This window comes from Panthera tigris, chromosome C1, assembly GCF_018350195.1.
Source record: "Panthera tigris isolate Pti1 chromosome C1, P.tigris_Pti1_mat1.1, whole genome shotgun sequence".
NCBI lineage: Eukaryota > Metazoa > Chordata > Mammalia > Carnivora > Felidae > Panthera > Panthera tigris.
This window is the reverse complement of record NC_056667.1, coordinates 187,871,086-187,888,632: the sequence shown is the minus strand read 5'-3', so window position 1 is coordinate 187,888,632 and position 17,547 is coordinate 187,871,086. Positions and strand designations below refer to the sequence as shown.

Here is a 17,547-nt window from a genome sequence, read left to right as displayed (position 1 = left end):
TCTCCCTCTCTCTCTGACCCTCCCCCGTTCATGCTCTGTCTCTCTCTGTCTCAAAAATAAATAAAAAAAATTAATGGAAGGTAAATTTGAAGGGCACAAGTAAGAAAACATGGAGACCATTAGGATACAATCATAGTAGTCTAGGCAAGAGGTGATAAGGGCCTGAACTACAATTACAAAGAAGTGGATGAACTCAAGAAATATTTACAAGTTAAAATTGGCAGAACTCAACCTTTTCTATGAGACGTTGACTTTGTATAACCATGTCCACGCCCAGTTTAGGTGGCCATGTCCACACCTTGATGCCCGGATGAGCTGGGCTTTGCCTGTGTCATAGTGGAGGGGTCATTTAGGGTTGGGCTTGCCCCACTCCCTTTTTCTGGTTTCTTTTCTAATAAAGATGGAACAGTTAAAAAAAATTGGCAGAACTCAGCATTGGCTTAGATGTGGTGAGTGAGGGAGAAGGAGGAGTTAAAAATGATTGTCCTCAGGCCCACAGACCAACCAAGTAAGTAATACTGTTTTGCCTACATCTCTTCTTCACTCATTATGCTCAGAAACTGAGGTAAAGTTTATACATCTGGGCTATGAAAAGACGTTCTTCCAGCCTAAGAGATCACTGCAAAGAAAATGTGAGTTACCTCCAAGGTTCCTGGGAACACAGTTGACTGCCTGGAACTTTGTTCGGTGTTTTCTGTTTTCACAAAGGAGAAGTGGTAGTCTTCCTCTCCTGAAACTGATTTTCCTTCACAAAGCATAATATAGTGATAATATTTTCCTTCTGTTTATCCTGGAGCCTCCAAAGTCAAACCTCAGCATGTTTAAGACTGCTGGGATATCTCCTGAACATATTCTACCTCAGCACTACAAATTGAGAAATTTCTCAGGGAAAAGCAATCCAAGATCCCAGTGTCTTGGCTGGCTGTTACATATTCGGTATTCTCTCGGTTGATGGCACATCCAACAACTGCAAGAGGGAAGGAATAATCCTTTTGTGTGTGACTCCCTGTACCAATACTGTGTCAGGAAAAAGCTTGAAAAATATTGATTACATGGCCATTTGATGAAAGAGACGTCCAATGTATTTGTCAATGTTTACTTTTCTCTGTCTTCCATGTCAACACATAATATTAAAATTAGGTGCTATGCTTCAAGTGGTTTGCCAAATATGTGTGAGCATGTGGCTATGGTTTCTAGCTTAGGGTTCAACCCAAGTTAAGGATTGGCTGACAGAACTTCTTGTTTTCAACATTTATATCCTGATAGCCCTTGGTTCCACCTTGGTTCATGTCAATCATTCAGAGAAGCCTAAGTGTGAAACCATCTCATAGGACTTCAAAATCTACATCTGCTTTAAAGAGACACTCAATGAAGGAAATTCACTTTTGGTGGTAGAAAAAGATAACCAATTCCTCTAAGTGATATTGAATATATGTGATCATTATAACTTACAGTAGACACCTTAATTCTGATTCCTCTTATTTTTTCTTAAAATGGAGCACTGTAAAAATCCACACCCCTTACTCTAGGGGAGTGGGGCAATAACATGGATAAGTCATAGCAACCAATAACGGAAACAACAAATGACATTGGACTTTGATACGTATTTTGGTTCTCTGAGTTTCAGGGAGTCCACACAGTACTTCAAATAATTTAAGAACGCATTGTAAAATTTAAGAACATACCTAGACTCACAAAAAAACTAGAGAAATATCTAGCTTCCCAATACTAACATTTATTTGATTCCTTTTTGCTCTTTAGTTCATGCTAGGAGTGAAAAACATCCTTCTCAGGTTAATTTGGTCTTAGCAGACCAAGCCTTTCCCTGTGGATATTTGGTTTCCTTCTTGCGAGTGCTTAGGCAAGGTCCACCTAGGTCAAACCTACTACATTAAAAGAAAAATACTGTAAATTCAACAATTGTATTTGCTTCTGGTTTCAAAAGATTCGCTTGACTGACATTTCTCTAACTGAATTGACAAGTTGTTTTGATGATGAATTTAGTGCTTTGCTTTCAAAGCCTTTCCTAGCAGCTAAATCAGCTAAAGGTGTGGGGACAGGAAGCTATAACCTCAAACCTCTCTCCCTCACAACTCCTCCTTAACAACAGGCAACATGAAGAATAAGATTGGAGGCGAAAATGTACTTATCTGTTCCTTATAAGCAAGGCAGTGAGAACTAAAAGATTTCCCATAGATAATCTGTGAATCTTGTGATACAGTTGACTTTTGGAAAATTGGAAGTTACATGTGCTTCCATGAGAACTGGTTACAAAAAAACAAAACAAAAGCAAAAACAAAAAACTTTCCCTTTTTCCCTATTGTAAATGGGTCAATTACTACATTAATAGCTGTCAACTCTTTGCACAGGTGAACCGGATAACCATCTCTAAGGTGTGGTTCTAAGCACCAGAGAAGGAACCCTGACGCTGGAAGGACGCTTCTCACCAGCTCAGTTAATGCTTGGATTTCAAAAGAAGATGAATCCTAAAATGCCATGTAGGGAATATATTGACTTCAATTAGTAATTGTGGCCTACAGTCATAGGACTACAAAATGCTTTTTCCTATTTTATCTCATATGAACTCCATATAAACCTCTGAAGTAAACATATAGGACAGCCATTTTTATGCCCATTTTATAGATAGGGAAACTGAGGTTAAAGAGGCCAAATAAGTTGCCCAAGTTTTAGGACAAGTGACCTTAAGGACGTGGCTCATGCTTCATGACTTGTAATGTATTGTTCTTTTCCCTCTGGGTTGCATTGTGTAAAATTTTCAACACAATTTCGGTGAGTGATCCTAGATCATCTGAAAGCAGGACTGGATAGTTGGATGGTACTAGAAGTGAGAATTAGGGGGAAAACACAATTGAGTAGGGGAATAAATGGAGTGAGATCAAGATAAAACCAAATTAAATTCAATTTTCTCCACCATTTTGCTGGAGTACCATCATGCAAAAAGTGCTCAGCTGGAAGGAATGTTGGAAATAATCCAAGCCAACCCTTTATTTTATAGAAGAGATAACTGAAAATGAAAAAAGTAAGTGACTTTTTAAACAAGGTCACACAAATAGTGGAACAGCTAAGATTATTTATTTATGTTTCTAGAAATAATGCTTGAAATCATGAATGAATAGAAAACTAACTGTGCATTCAGCAGATTCACGTGATTTCTGGTGATTCATGGTCATATTTAGAAAAAGTGTGTTTGGTTTTTTGGGTTTTTTTTTAAGGTTTATTCTTTTTTCAGAGACAGAGACAAAGCATGAGTGGAGAAGGGGCAAAAAGAAAGGGAAACACAGAATCCAAAGCAGGCTCCAGACTTACCTGTCAACACAGAGCCCTAATGGAAGCTCAAACTCACAGACTGTGAGATCATGACCTGAGCTGAAGCCAGGCACTTAACTGACTGAGTCACCCAGGCACCCGTAGAAAAAGTGTGTTTTCAAACTTTCTTTACCTGTAATGCACTTGCACAAAACACTTTGAACATGAACATTAGTTGAAACATAGTCACTTTTCATTCAAACCTCACTGGGAAAATTCTTCAGGACACCTGTGAATTACATATATGTATCATGTTTAATTTATGATATGCCATCTTTCCTTTTCCTTATCATAGCACCACAGAGAAACAGAATAGCACCTAGGGCTAGTGAACTAGAGAATAGAGTAGACAGCACTCAAGACTGGTATTTGCATTGAGACGTTAAGGAAGCAGTAGGTAGAAATATAATACATCTTTAATTGGCAATGTGATTTTCTTTCAGAACCTCTCAAGAACTTTATTGGATTCCATCTCTGCACATCACAATCAGAGGTTTTTTGGTTTTTTTTTGTTTTGTTTTTTTTTGCAGCTTAAAAATCAGATCGTAAGATCCTAATCACGTCGTTTCCTTTTTTAAAATTCTGACTGAACAGAATTTAACGTGTCAGGCAGGAACCCAAGAAAATGAAAGCTTTCTATTTTCAACTATCTTGCTCTGTGGTGTTTGCGAACGCAGTATGAAGGTGACGCTGATTTCCTTGGGGTATGGCACCTCCCTCCCGACCACAGAGCTGGTGAAGTTACTGTAACTTTCCTCTGAGTATATTTCCTCTTCAGGCCTAGGATACTCTTTAACACGTGGCCATCTGACCACTTGCTCCATTTTAGGCTCCATTAAGGGCAGGCTTGCTCACAGGCCAATCCAGTGTTTGCTCAGGGAACTGTAAGACAAACTGTGCTTTCTGGGAGGAAAGTGGCTCTTTCCTCTGTCTGGTGGCTTTGCCTCATACAAATGTGAGAAAGAGGACTACAAAACACTTGTCAGAATTTTGCCATCTTCTTTGAGCTAAAAACAAAGCTAGGAATGACCTAGCATACCTTGAATGGCTCCAGACTCTCTGAAATTCATGTTAAAACGAAAACAAAAATACACATTACATTTTCAAAATCACATTGTGGTTGTTCCATCTAGTTTTCTAATGACTGTTGTCTTGAAAGTTTCCCCATATTCCCAAGGAATAAAGATCTAAGGAAAGCTCCTCCAAAAAAAGAGCTTTGAAAAAGCATGTTGTATTTTCAAAGCCAGCCATATGTATGTATGTGTGTGTGTGTATATATATATATATATATATATATATATATAGAGAGAGAGAGAGAGAGAGAGAGAGAAAGAAAGAGAGAGAGTGTCTCATTCAGGATCCCTGCGGAAAACAAATGGCACGATCAAAATTGGGCAATAGGAGGAAGGCTTATTTATAAAAGGACTGTTGTCAAAAGTGTGGAACCACAAGGCAAATGCTAGAAACTGGCTCACGGCAGCAATTATGACCACCCTTAGGTCTAAAAGGGCATGGGCAGGGTAAGCCTACCAGAACCAGAAGGAAAGAGAATCATGAAGAGGAGGCCACCATGACAGACGCAATGACTTTTTTCAGAGAAACCGGCCACGGGACCAGCCCTGCCCAAGACTGTGTGTGTACAACCATCAGTTCTGTCAAGCATATTTACTCGTATCAAAAGGATGATTTGTATACAAAATCCAGATTCCTTAGTTCAGACAAGTACAATGATTACAGGTAGCAATAAAAATAGAAATAGAAACCTAATTAATAAATTTACTCAACAAGCTGCTGTTAACCAGCACCAATCTAAGCTTCATGTTTCACCCTCATCTTTTTATACACAGGCTGGACACTCTAGCACAGAGGACATTTGTTCTTGTCCTTTTAAAAAACTATTGTGCTCCATGCAATTGTCGGAAAGTAACTCAGAGGTCAAATAGTTCAGTAGCAAAAAGTCCCATCTGAGCACCTAGTCATTAATTCTGAAGAGAGAAAAATTATCAAAACGATCAATGAGTACTTTCTGAAAAGAAATTTCAATGTGTCAGAAAATTGTTCTTTGGTATTCTGACTTCTGCCATGACAAAGTCATGCATTTATTCAGCAAATAAGTAATAGAACAAAATGTCCTAGGTTCCTGGGAGATGTAAAAGACTCAGCCTCTTTCTTCTAGGTGAAATCCTAAGGCAAATGCGCAATTAGCTATACTCCAAAGCCACGTACGGTGCAGGAGCCCTGTCATGGACAGTCGCGTGAAAAAGGCCTTATTTCCAGATGAGATGATCCTGGAGGCTTCTGTGCAGACAGACTGACCTTAAGCCGGGCCATGAAGTCTGGGGCAAATTTAGACAGACTAAGATCAAGGGAATGACTTTTAGCATAAAGGTTCATTGGTGACCAGCAGCGCATTCCTTTTACATAAAGGGGAAATAGGTAAAGATGGCTGATAGCAATCATAGAGAGGTTTCAATGCCAAGAAAAGACACCTGGATTTTATTAGAAAGGCGACGGGAGGTATTGAAGACAGCTGAGTTGAGAACGGTGTGGTAAGTGCTGCCGTGCGGGGTGCGCTAGCTGGAGGAGGGTGGAGGGGAGGCAGAGACCAATCAGGAGGCTGTTGCAGTAGCTCTGATGTGAGCTAGTAGGGCCAGAGCTGAGGAGGGGGCTGGGATGGAAAGGACGGACGGACGTGGAGTTGGTGCTTGGTTGTGCTCACTGACGGTGAACAAGAATCAGAAACGACACAGAGTTTGTGGGGAGGGGGAGGGTGGCAGTGGAGGCATTGTTAACAAAATTTGGTAAGTGAAGAGCGGAAATTTGTTTGGAAAAAAAAAAAGCCGTAGGGTTCAGTTTTAGATACACTGGGTTTGAGAGGTGGGTAAGGCATCCTGAAGGAAAGGTCCAGGAATCAGATGTGCCGGACCAGAGCTCAAGAAAGTTGGAGATAAACACATACATCAGGATGTCCTCTGTATGAAGATAACAGCTAATGTTAAGGCTGCCTAAAGCCATTGCCTGCACTGTCGTAGCCATCCCTATCATCCATCCCCATTCGGACGCTGCCCGGGAGTGCAGAGTGTGAGCGCTCCAGGACTGAAGCTCCCTAAGCACAAAGTGACGGAAATGAGTGTGATGTGACCCAGCCCTACAATTCAGAAGTCCTCAATTGTCCTCTCAGCTCCAAATGCTACAAGGAAAATCTAAGAGGCCAACCAGGAAGAGCACCTTAACTTATACACACGCTGCCAGACCACTCCCAAATATCCAGTTTTATTACCCTAGTAGTAATTACCTACTACTACTACTACAGTAGTTACCTATAGTCCAAATGGTAGGTAACCAGTACTTCACAGCTTTCTACATAAACAGTATGATGATAATTCAATCTTACATCTCCAAAGAGCCTCCTCGAGGCCACCTTGGCACATACACAATCTTCTAGGCAAATGTCATGACCTGGAAGTTTGAAAATAATTACTAAGTTGAACCTTAACATTACACAGGAAGGTGGAAGAGAGGGAGCAAAGACCAAGTCCTACCATAATTTCTAAGCATCTTAGTACTTAATGTCCTGGCTTGCAGTCTCTCCAAGCAATTTCAGAGATGTCTGCTCTGCAATTCTTTGTATTTTCTCTAGAGCATCCACAAAGGGGCGGGTGGCTGAGTTGCCTCATGAGAGCAGATAAAAGCCAGCATTTCTTATTCCATGTAAGAAGCATTTTTAAACCAGAAATAGACCTGAGATGTCTTCAAATCCAACCTCCTCACATATCAGACAAGGAAATGAGGGCCTAGAAAAGTTTTGTCACAATTCAACAGACTAAAACTTCTAATCACATCCCCTTTCCTTGAGAAATCAGTGACTTTAGCTTTTAAGTTTGGGGAAAATAAGGGGGGAGGGGGGTTGTAGAATAACAGACATGTCCTCCACAAAGCCAAGGGCAAGCAGCTACATCCTTGTTCTGAAAAACACATGGAGATTCTGAGATTAACTTCCCTGACTGGAAATTGGAGCCCTGCCCATGATGTTGGGCAAGATTGTTCTGAACCTTGTGACCCTCTTATCTCAGGCATGAGCTGAGGCCAAGTCTAGCCATATTGTTCATTTTTGAAGGTTCAAGCAAATTTAAAATACAAATGGGCTAAGCCTTCAAAGTCAAGGTATGTATTATCCAGTAGCTCTTGTTGATATAGGTTTAACACCAAGGTCTGTTCTGAAAGAATTATGTATATATATATACACACACACACACATATATGTATATATATATATATATATATATATATATATATATACACACACACACACACATATTTAATAAAAGTTTTTAATGTCAGGTATGCCAGCATGGAATCATCCATCTACCCTAGCTCCATACTAACATACATATCTCTGCCCCTATAAATCTCTTCTTTTCTTCCTCATTCCTCTTAGACATTTATCCTCCTTTCTCTAATACTCCCATCCTCTGTGCCCCAAATCTCCCTCCCCATCTCCTGGAGAAAACTGCTTCCATTCTCCTTTATTTTTCTCCCTCTTCCTCTTTTATTTCCCAATGGTCTTCTTTCCCCTCCACCCCTTCAACACTGCACATTCACTTATTCACTCCCTCCCTCAAGAACAGCATTTGGCTTCTTCCACAGGTCAAACGTAATGAAGTCATTCCGTTTGCAAACATTTATTACATACCTACCATATGTGAAAAAATGGTAGACATTATAGGTGATATAAGCTCCCAATTGTCTCTAATCTAGCAATTTCCTCTCTTTCCACTATCTCTATTTTGTTCCCCTCCACTTTTTCTTGACCTTTTGAAGTGTTACCTCGCTTCCCCACCATTCTGTCTAAGCTCCAAAATTCCAACTGGCCTCCTTTGAGCCAAAACCAATACCTCCCCAAGTCACTATTCACTTCTCCCCTTATACAATTAATGCTATTAAGCACTATCTCTTTTTGAAATTCTTTCCTCCTTTGGCTTTAGTGGTGTTCTATCGAGCCTTATTCTTTTCTTATTTCTCCAAACACATTCTATGTCTCCTTCACTGGCTCGTCATCTTTGTTAGCCAACTCCTAACCAGAGCTGTTTTGCAGGTAAGATTCAACTCTGCTTTTCTATAGTTATACTCTCTCCTTTCTTTTTTTTTTTTTTTATTTATTTTTAATTTTTTTTTTAACGTTTATTTATTTTTGAGACAGAGAGAGACAGAGCATGAACAGGGGAGGGGCAGAGAGAGAGGGAGACACAGAATCGGAAGCAGGCTCCAGGCTCTGAGCTGTCAGCACAGAGCCCGATGCGGGGCTTGAACTCACGGACGGTGAGATCATGACCTGAGCCGAAGTCGGACGCTTAACCGACCAAGCCACCCAGGCGCCCCGCTCTCTCCTTTCTAGTGGCCATCCATTCTCATGACATCAGCTTTACTCCAAAGATGAGGATTCCTAGATGTTTTCTTCTTACCCAACTCCCATAGCTTCAGGTTTGTACTGGACACTTTTCTGCCATCTCAGGCCCTTACTTCAAACTCAGTGTGTCTAAAACTAAACACAATTTGGCTCCCAAACTCAGCTGCACAGCAACACCTTCATCTCAGGTGGTGATACCACCATTCCCCTGTTAAGCCAAAAACCTTGGCATCATTCTTAATCCCTCCCTCTCTTTCAGGCACTAAATCCTGGAATTTCTACTTTTCAATCATTTCTCAGAATAGTTGTTTCTTTCTGTTCCCACCTTTGCTACCCAAATTCTAGTCTACCCCTTCTCCTGGCAAAGTGCAGAGTGTTACAACATGATCTCCTTACCATTAATCTCTAGGCATTCTAGACCATCCTGCTTCCAAAAACTTTCCAGCTGCTTCACAAGGCCTTGAAAATGAAGTCTGAACTTGGGTTATCAGTATTCAATCCTTGGTTTGACCTGATTCTACCCTAACTTTTCAAGCCTCCACACATTCAGACTGGCCCTTTGTTCCAAGAACATGGAACAGTATGCCTTGTTTAATTTCTTTATTTGTATTGCTTCTCCCTCCTGAAGTAACATGGGATTGGTAAGAATATGAAGCCTGGAGCGAGAGTGTCTGGATTTACTCACTTATTAGCTGTGTGAGCACAGGCAAGTCACTCTATTTGCTCCATGCTTCAGTGTCCCCATCTTATAGATAAGATAATCATAGTAACTGTTCCAAAGGATTTCAGGGAAGAATAAGTGATCTAATATAGGGAAAACCGGGTAGAGCAGTGTCTGGCACATTATAAGTGCTAAATAAGTATTAGCTAGCAATTATTATTAATAACATCATCCATTCAAATCCTATTTTTTAATATCCACTTCAATTCCCACCTCTCCATAAATGCTTATATTCTGCATTAATCTTACTAGCAGATTTATGTTATGCTTCTTCATTTTAGTAGTAACTCATTCATTTCCTTCTTCAGGTATTTGTTGAACACCTATAATGCTTCCAGCACTGTGCTGAAATAAGTTATAACTTCAGTGTGTTGTTAAGTTATCAGGATGAATAAGACATGATTCTTCCTGCAAAGAGCTCACAGTCTAGGGGAAAAAAAACAGATAAAAAGATGTATAAATGCATAATAACAATTTTGGGAAACCTGAGAAGGAAAGAAGTCCCTCACTTTGCCATTTAGGGTCTCAGAGAAGGCTTCTTCAGGTGAGAGGTGTAAGGGACACTTCAGATTACAAGAATAATATATGCAAAATCATTAAGGCACCAAACAGCATGAGGAAGTTGCACCGAGTTAGTTATCTGTTTCCAGCTGCCATATCCTGTCATGTATAGTCTTCTCAACTGGATCATAAAGTCAGAGAGAACTTGGTTAATTACACAAGCAGCTCTTGTGTGCTAAGTAAGTCTTTATAGTGCTTTTCCTCTTTTTATATTCCTTCAGACTCCAACAGAGATTAAAAAAATAACAGAGGTTTACTAAATATTTGTTAGATTGAGTTACATTCCCATTGGGACTCTTCTTACAAGTCCATAACACAGGCTGGATGCCCAAGGAGAACTTCCTCAAAGGAGGTGAATCTTGCACTATATTCTAATGTGAAAGATGAGTAGGATTTGGATGGATGGAAAGAGAGAGAGAGAGTTCCAGGAGGGATGCAGCATCAGAAAGGGCATAAACACAGAGTTCAGGTAGGTGCGACTATGAAGAAAGCTGCAATATTGGGTTTGAGGATCCTATATTAGGGAATGAAAGAAAGTAGATTGGATAAGTGAGATGGATCCAGTCTAAGATCATCCAAAAATGCCAGGACACGTTGCAAAGTCACCTTTCTATGAGCATCATCTAGGAACCATCAACACAACTTGCTTTTCTATAGCTGGAGAGATGTCCAAGTTCTTGCCCATCTCTAAGTATCTGTGGTTGAATCCACCACTTGCATGGAGAATTCTGTTTGTAACTGTTTGGCATAAAATAAATTACTGTGAACAGAAAATTATTCTCAATGATACTAAATTGAAAGAAAAAAATTCTAGAAAGATTTCACAATTCTCATTTGTACTTCATTGAAACTCAAACTGGATTTTTATATCAGTCACAGAACCTAGAATAGCACATAGAAGATATTAATAAATACCTATAGAATGAGTACATGAATGAAGACCTGTCTTGCTAAAGCACAAGAAAAAGCAGGCACTTTACAGAACAGAAACCTAGTAACAGCCTGGTTTTAGTCCTCCCAGGAGCTCCAACGTGAAAGGAAACAGTCTTCTTATACGTGCCCATTCTCTCCCAGTTTCTATGGGACAGAGTCTGTGGATCAGAAACGGAACCCTCCTGGACCCGATGTTCCTAAAGCTGGTCTTAAATTGTGTACCCTCTTTTTTAGTAGTGTTCAATATCAAAGAAAGTCATCACATCACATGAAAGCTGCAGATCTAGCGACAGTGATATTCTGCCACTTCAGCATCTGACAAGTGTTCTTAATTAAACAATGAAGACTACAACCTCTACCATCTCAGCAAGTAAAAACAACAAAAAAAGAAAGAAAAGAAAAGACCCACCCACCTCAGTTCCTAACAAGGGAATCTATGTCACTGTTAAAATGCAAGATATGTCAATAATTCAGATTCTTGTGTGAATGAGTGGGTGAACAGGAATTCCTGCTATAATCAATACATTACATGGTGAATCATGAGCCACAAAGTTGACTTAGATACTGCAGAAAAGGGGTCCTGATTAGATCAGAGGTCAGAGTGAATTATGAGTGGGTGACATTTATGACACCATCAGGAACCATTAACCCAGTTACCTTGACAGCTGAAGTCCCACAGATAATGAAGATGATGACAAATGAACAAGATGACGGTAATGGCGATGCACAGATAAAGTTGCAGCTCATAGTTAAGAAATTCTCCACCACAGTGCAGGTTTCCATCCAGCAATGAAAATATAAACACACGTAACATGTATGGTGACACACAGACTAAATCAAGATGCCTATGACGTGAGTCTTGAAATACTAGGCCAAAGAAGTCTAAACTCTCTTTTTCACATCCTCTAACAAGTGACCAACGAGCCCTTGACTCCATCCAGTGTTCCTCTCTTCTAATGTTCAGAATCATCAAAATGAGAGTGGCAAGCAAGAAGTTTGACCCCTACTTTGCAATCACTTCTCCCTGGGGCCTGGATTGCCTTCTCTCCGGCTTCACGGACCAATTCTTATGCAACGATTCTCAGACTGAAAGCTCTGGGTACCTTTTTTTTTTTTTTTTTTTTATGACAACACCATGTTAAGACCAAAAGAGTCAAGAAATGACCATAAAAGAGACATAGATTCCTAAACATGTCTTCAAAAACCAGAGACCCCTTCAGTTAGTCACAAAACCACCCAGATGTCATTTTTTCCAAGAGTTCAGCTAAACCATCTACTAAGGAGAAAAGTACCAGCCTCTATGAAGTTACATAAGTAACAAATTTCTTGAAGAAAAAGGCAAGCAAAACTTTAACCAAGATGAAAGGGAAAAATGAAAGATTTTATCCTTTTAAGTGACCTGCTGTAAAATAACTGCTTTGAAAGATTGCCCGCCCTCCAATTTGTAGATGAGAAAGTTTGCAATCGTGTATCCTTATCAATGCCCGTACTAGTTAATAAAGAGCTATTGTTTTAGAGATGATAAACCACAATGGGATTGTCTTCTAGGATATTGGTGGCATAAAAATTTTCATTTTGTAAACGTCAGCACACTGCATACAGGAACTACTTGGAGGAAAATAACCACATGTTGTAAAAGCTGAATGGTAATCGTGTGGCATTTCTCCACTCAGGAAAATAAAATGAAGACATTAAAAGGGAAGACAGTCTAAGTCTAAAGAAGAGAGAGCAAGATCCCCACCTCCCATCCATAAAAAGGGTTTTAATGTGAGAGCTTCAGAGTTACAATCACAGATCAATTTCTCTTTCTAATCAGTCTGTGAAAATGACTCATTCTATTCCTTGGTATTGATATATTGATATTGATTTTATGGTCCTTGCTATAAAAGTCCTGTCTGGATGGTTGTCTTTAAAAAAATAAAAAGTAATAATCCTATCGTATGTGTGGGAGTAGAGTAAAATAAATTCTTAAGCAATGTCTGTACATTTGAAATGTCCATCAAATTTACTTGAGATGACAAAACACCCAGTAGATTCTTTAACAGTCAGAAAAACGGGCTACAGTATAGTGGATGTCATGAGATACAGCAATCTGCCGATTATATAGCATTTTCAATGCTCATCTCTCTATCTTATCTTTCCTAAGCCCAGCCTCACAGCAACACTTTCCTGTGAGAGGTCAATTACTTCTTGTTGTGGACAACGACCTCAGAGGGGTCATTTGCTGAACTAAAAATGAAGTCTTTAATTACCTTGCTTCACTGATGATTTTTTTTTAAAAATCATCTTCCTCCTGCCTTCTATGCCTCTCTCATAAAAAGAAGTGCCAAGGGAAATGCAAAAGCATTGGGGAAATCCACTGTGTTCAAACTGGACATTTGGACAGTTTATTTGTGGAGGTTTGGGGAAAGATGAAAAGAAATCCTCAGATAGAAAAATAAATGGTGTTTTCCTGATTTTTATCTTCATGCTGGATGATTAGCCTTGGTGAAAAATAACCAATACTGGCTGAAAAATCTATGATCAATGCCATCTACGATATGCACATTCCTTCTACCATCAACCACAACTTGGTTCCCTTTCAAGGACTGCAATTCTAAGTTGGACTCTATTTGAAAGTCCAACAAAATCCTCTCAATTTGTAGATCTCAACTGCACAGTTGCCCAAATCTGGTAGGAAACATGTAACTTTCTTAAAGAATTTGTCTAAGTTAAGGTTTCCTCATGCTTCCTAAATTATATATTTTTTTAAGTTAGCTGTAAAGATCTTTCTACAGTGTCATTAAAATCATGAAGAATCAGGTTAGGTTTAACCTTCATAGAATAAACATTTTAAGCTATGCTGTGAGCCAGTGAGTTCAAATTTTTTAAATAGTGGAAAAGAACAGTTCTACACACACACACACACACACACACACACACACACACACACGCTTCAACACAGACATACCAGTAATCTCTCTCAATCCTAGGGAGGACAGTTACAGTGTGACAAGAGAATTATTTTATCTATAATTTCTTTATGGAAGGCAAATACAGAGAGGCAAAAAGCATATGGCAGGTTTTGAATCATTGATTAGAATGGATCATGCATCTTTTTATGTTGTAGTTATTTTTTCTCATAAGTTTTCTTACTGGAAGAAGCATTTCAAAGCATTTCTACCCCTACTTCATTAGACGGCCACTCAGTATCAAATCTTAAAAGTCATTATGGGGGTGAGTTGGCATTTGAAATGCAGATATATTTCCAAGTAGAAAACAGAGGTCCCACATGTGTATATCCTTAATGACAGTTTTAGCTACTCCTCTTTCAATAAATGTTCTAAAGGAAAAATATAAAGCTTTGCATCTTACAAAAAAGTATCTTCAAAAGAGATTCAGTGAGTTGATGACAGATGGTTGTCCACAAAGCACATCAGGAGAGTATTTTGTGTACAAATACTTGAATAGTTTCGGTGAGAATGAGGCTTGTCTTTCCTTTCTGTCTATCCTTGACTGTGTAACAAATTGAGAAATTTTAAATATCTTTAAAAAATAAATTTTAAAGATCCCTTAAAAATAGTTTAAAGAGCTTTTTCTAAAAGAAATTTTTTAAATTCTTTTAAAATATATTTGGTAGTTTTAAATGCTTGGCACCAGATACTAGGGCATAACCTAGCTCATCACCAGCTTATGTCTTTCATTGTATCGGCACGTTTTATAAATACACACAGTTTGTAAATGTGCTCACTGGCACAAAAGGCAATGGAATAGATGGGTGTATATGTAACTATTTCACTTGTGCAGGTTGGGAAATTATACCCTTTGGAGTTCATGCACATGATGTTAAGAACAACATCAAATAATGCAGTCTCCACACCACCAAAATAAATGAGAAAGAACATTGAAGATACTGGCTAGTCAACATACCTTAAAGGAAAAATAATTATCCTATTTAGATGTGCTCACTAATCAGTACAAATCCTGAGCCAAGCGGGACATTTTTCAAATTCTGAGAACGATTCGAATACCCGTCCCCAGCCCACCAAAGCAACAAGCTCTTTCTGTTTGGAATTGTGATTTTCAAAGATAATTTAACCCTGGATATATCTGGAGCTATGAAATCGTAAACCACATCACATCAGGCAGAATAGTATAATCGTCAAGAGCTGAAGAGTCAGATTAAGGTGGTTCAGACCCTGAACCAACAACTCATATCTGTATATACTCGGACAAATTAACATCCCTACCCCTTGATCTCTTCATCTGAAAAGGAGTTCCATTATAATAGCACTAAGTGTATCATCTTCATCATCACCATTGGGAATTTAAAGGATTTTAATCTAAGGTAACAGATTTCAGCCAATTGTAAAAGAAACTAATTCTCCATTAGCATTTGGATTTTGGATTGTGCCATCTTCTGCAATGACGCCAGAATTCATTCTGACACACTAAATTCAATTTGAGTAGACATAGGAACTACGACTAACATTCATCTTGCAAGCCAAGCACTGACTGTGCTAAGCATTTCACACAGATTTTTTTCATTTTATCCCCACAGTGACCTTGAGATGAGGTTACTAGTATCCCCATTTTATAGACATGAAAACTGAGACTCATACAGTTTACATACTAGCCTAAGCTCAGCTAGTAAGAAATGGATCTGTGATATGAACCCTAGTGGTCTAAATCCAGAGCTTTCAGAACCAACCCTCTTATAGTAATTGTCTTAATTTTTTTCAAAGCATAATTTGAAACTCCCTGAAACATTGTCAACTACTAGCTAAATAAATCTTACTTAATTCCAAAGAATGTTTCTTAAAATATCATACTGTAGACTGAGAATCAATGAGTTCCTAAATAACAGGTTGCCATATTAGAGCAAAACTACATTTCAAATAGTTGAAAAACTACATTTCATAAGTTGTCTGAAATTTAAGATGAGCCAAGCCAATCGAAAACTTCAAAAGAAAAACTGAGAGGAGGAAAGAAATCAAAATTCTTTACCTGTTACTTGAATTGAGGGGAAGAAGTTGAGAGCCAGAAGCAGCCTGAGGATCATTGTGCTAACGGTGGGCCAGGGCTCCAGCCCCTCCTCCCCGAGGAGCCCAAAGTGTGAGGGCAGCTGAAGATGCACCTGCCAGAGTCTGAGTGTCTCCGTCATCCACAGCCACCACCAACTCAGGGCACATGATCAAGGGACTTAAACCACAAGGCATCATGACTGCAACATTTCACACAGGATATTACATTGTTTTGATGACTTTAGACTTTTCCTCTTCTTTTAAAGACAAGCTTTTCTTGTCATTGAAAAAGAATGTCAGTTACTCTATGATGGGCTGATGAGAATTATTTTCTGTACACAGGTATCAGAGCTTGTGGAATAGGTGCTTGAAATCCACCAAGAATTGAAGGGAAGACAAACAAAGTATTCTCAAAAGAGGAAGAGAAACCAACCACAGCAGAGAGATTTTTTTATAGCATGAGTAGAGATTGTGTCCAAAAGACAACAACAATAATTACAGGGTTTGGGAAACATCCCTATCAGTGTTGGGAGGAGTTATAAATATTAGGAATTGAACTTTTGTGTTAGACATAGGTAGCTCTGTGGAGCATTCAGCACACAAGCCTTAGTTTATACCAAGCCTCCCCCAACTCCCTTCCAGGAACTTTGAGGAACACACCCCACACGCAGGTGCCAGCCCAGTGAATATCTGGAAAGGGTTCCCTGAGCAGTGGGAAAGTCAAAAAGTTTCACATATGACATTAGTGTAACAAAAAGCCCCTTTGTATCTCCCTAGGTTCCTCAAGGAACCATTCAAGGTTAGGTAAGAGGCATGAACACAGGCTCTCTAGAAGGCTCCCCAAGACCAGTCACCATGCTTTCACAACCCTCTGCTGCTGGCCAGGCCTTCTGCATATACGGCCAGCCCACTGGTGGAGCCAACACTGCTCTCCTCATCTGGCCATCCAGGTCAAGATCTTGCACTCACTGGCTTTCTCAAGACCTTTCTCATAATTTTTCTACTCCTTTCCTGATAATCTAAGCTTTATATGACTACCCTAATTTGGGGTATTATGTATTTTTTTAAGATAACCTGTCCTGCTTTTTATTCTGACTGTGAAAGGACATATTTCATATATAAAATTTATTAAAAGATTCATTTTACCTTTTTAATTATTAAAAATAATTATTAAAACAAAACTCATCCATAATCTTACCACCCTGATATAAACACTGTTAATATTCTGGTCCACTGCCTTCCATAGGTTTTTCTATTAAGAGTTTTATGTATTTAATATCATGTTTTATTTATATTTTCAACAGATATATACTATTATCTGTTATACCGTAATCATTTTCCCATGACATGTAAGTATTCTTTATAAACATCATTTTTATTGAGATATAATATCCTGTCCTATAATTATATCATAAATTATTTAAAAATCCCTTAATGTTCAGGATGCCTGGGTGGCTCCGTCGGTTAAGTGTCCAACTTCTGCTCAGGTCATGATCTCACCGTTCGTGGGTTCAAGCCCTGCATCAGGCTCTGTGCTGACAGCTCAGGGCCTGGAGCCTGCTTCAGATTCTGTGTCTCCTTCTTTCTCTGCCCCT

The 17,547-nt window shown here is 39.1% G+C and overlaps 1 protein-coding gene across 2 annotated transcripts in view; it reads right to left on the bottom strand.

Moving 5' to 3' along the window:
- Nucleotides 1–16,093, bottom strand: part of CD28 (CD28 molecule) — a 35,817-nt gene extending 19,724 nt beyond the window's left edge. For both annotated transcript variants that reach the window (XR_001511131.2, XM_007089968.3), the window contains exon 1: nt 15,936–16,093. Coding sequence is in view for 1 of the 2 variants with exons in the window: in XM_007089968.3 (XP_007090030.3) it covers nt 15,936–16,092 (157 nt within the window). In the remaining variant the exon portion in view is untranslated. The remainder of the gene's footprint in view (nt 1–15,935) is intronic.
- Between the last annotated feature and the right edge of the window lie 1,454 nt (nt 16,094–17,547).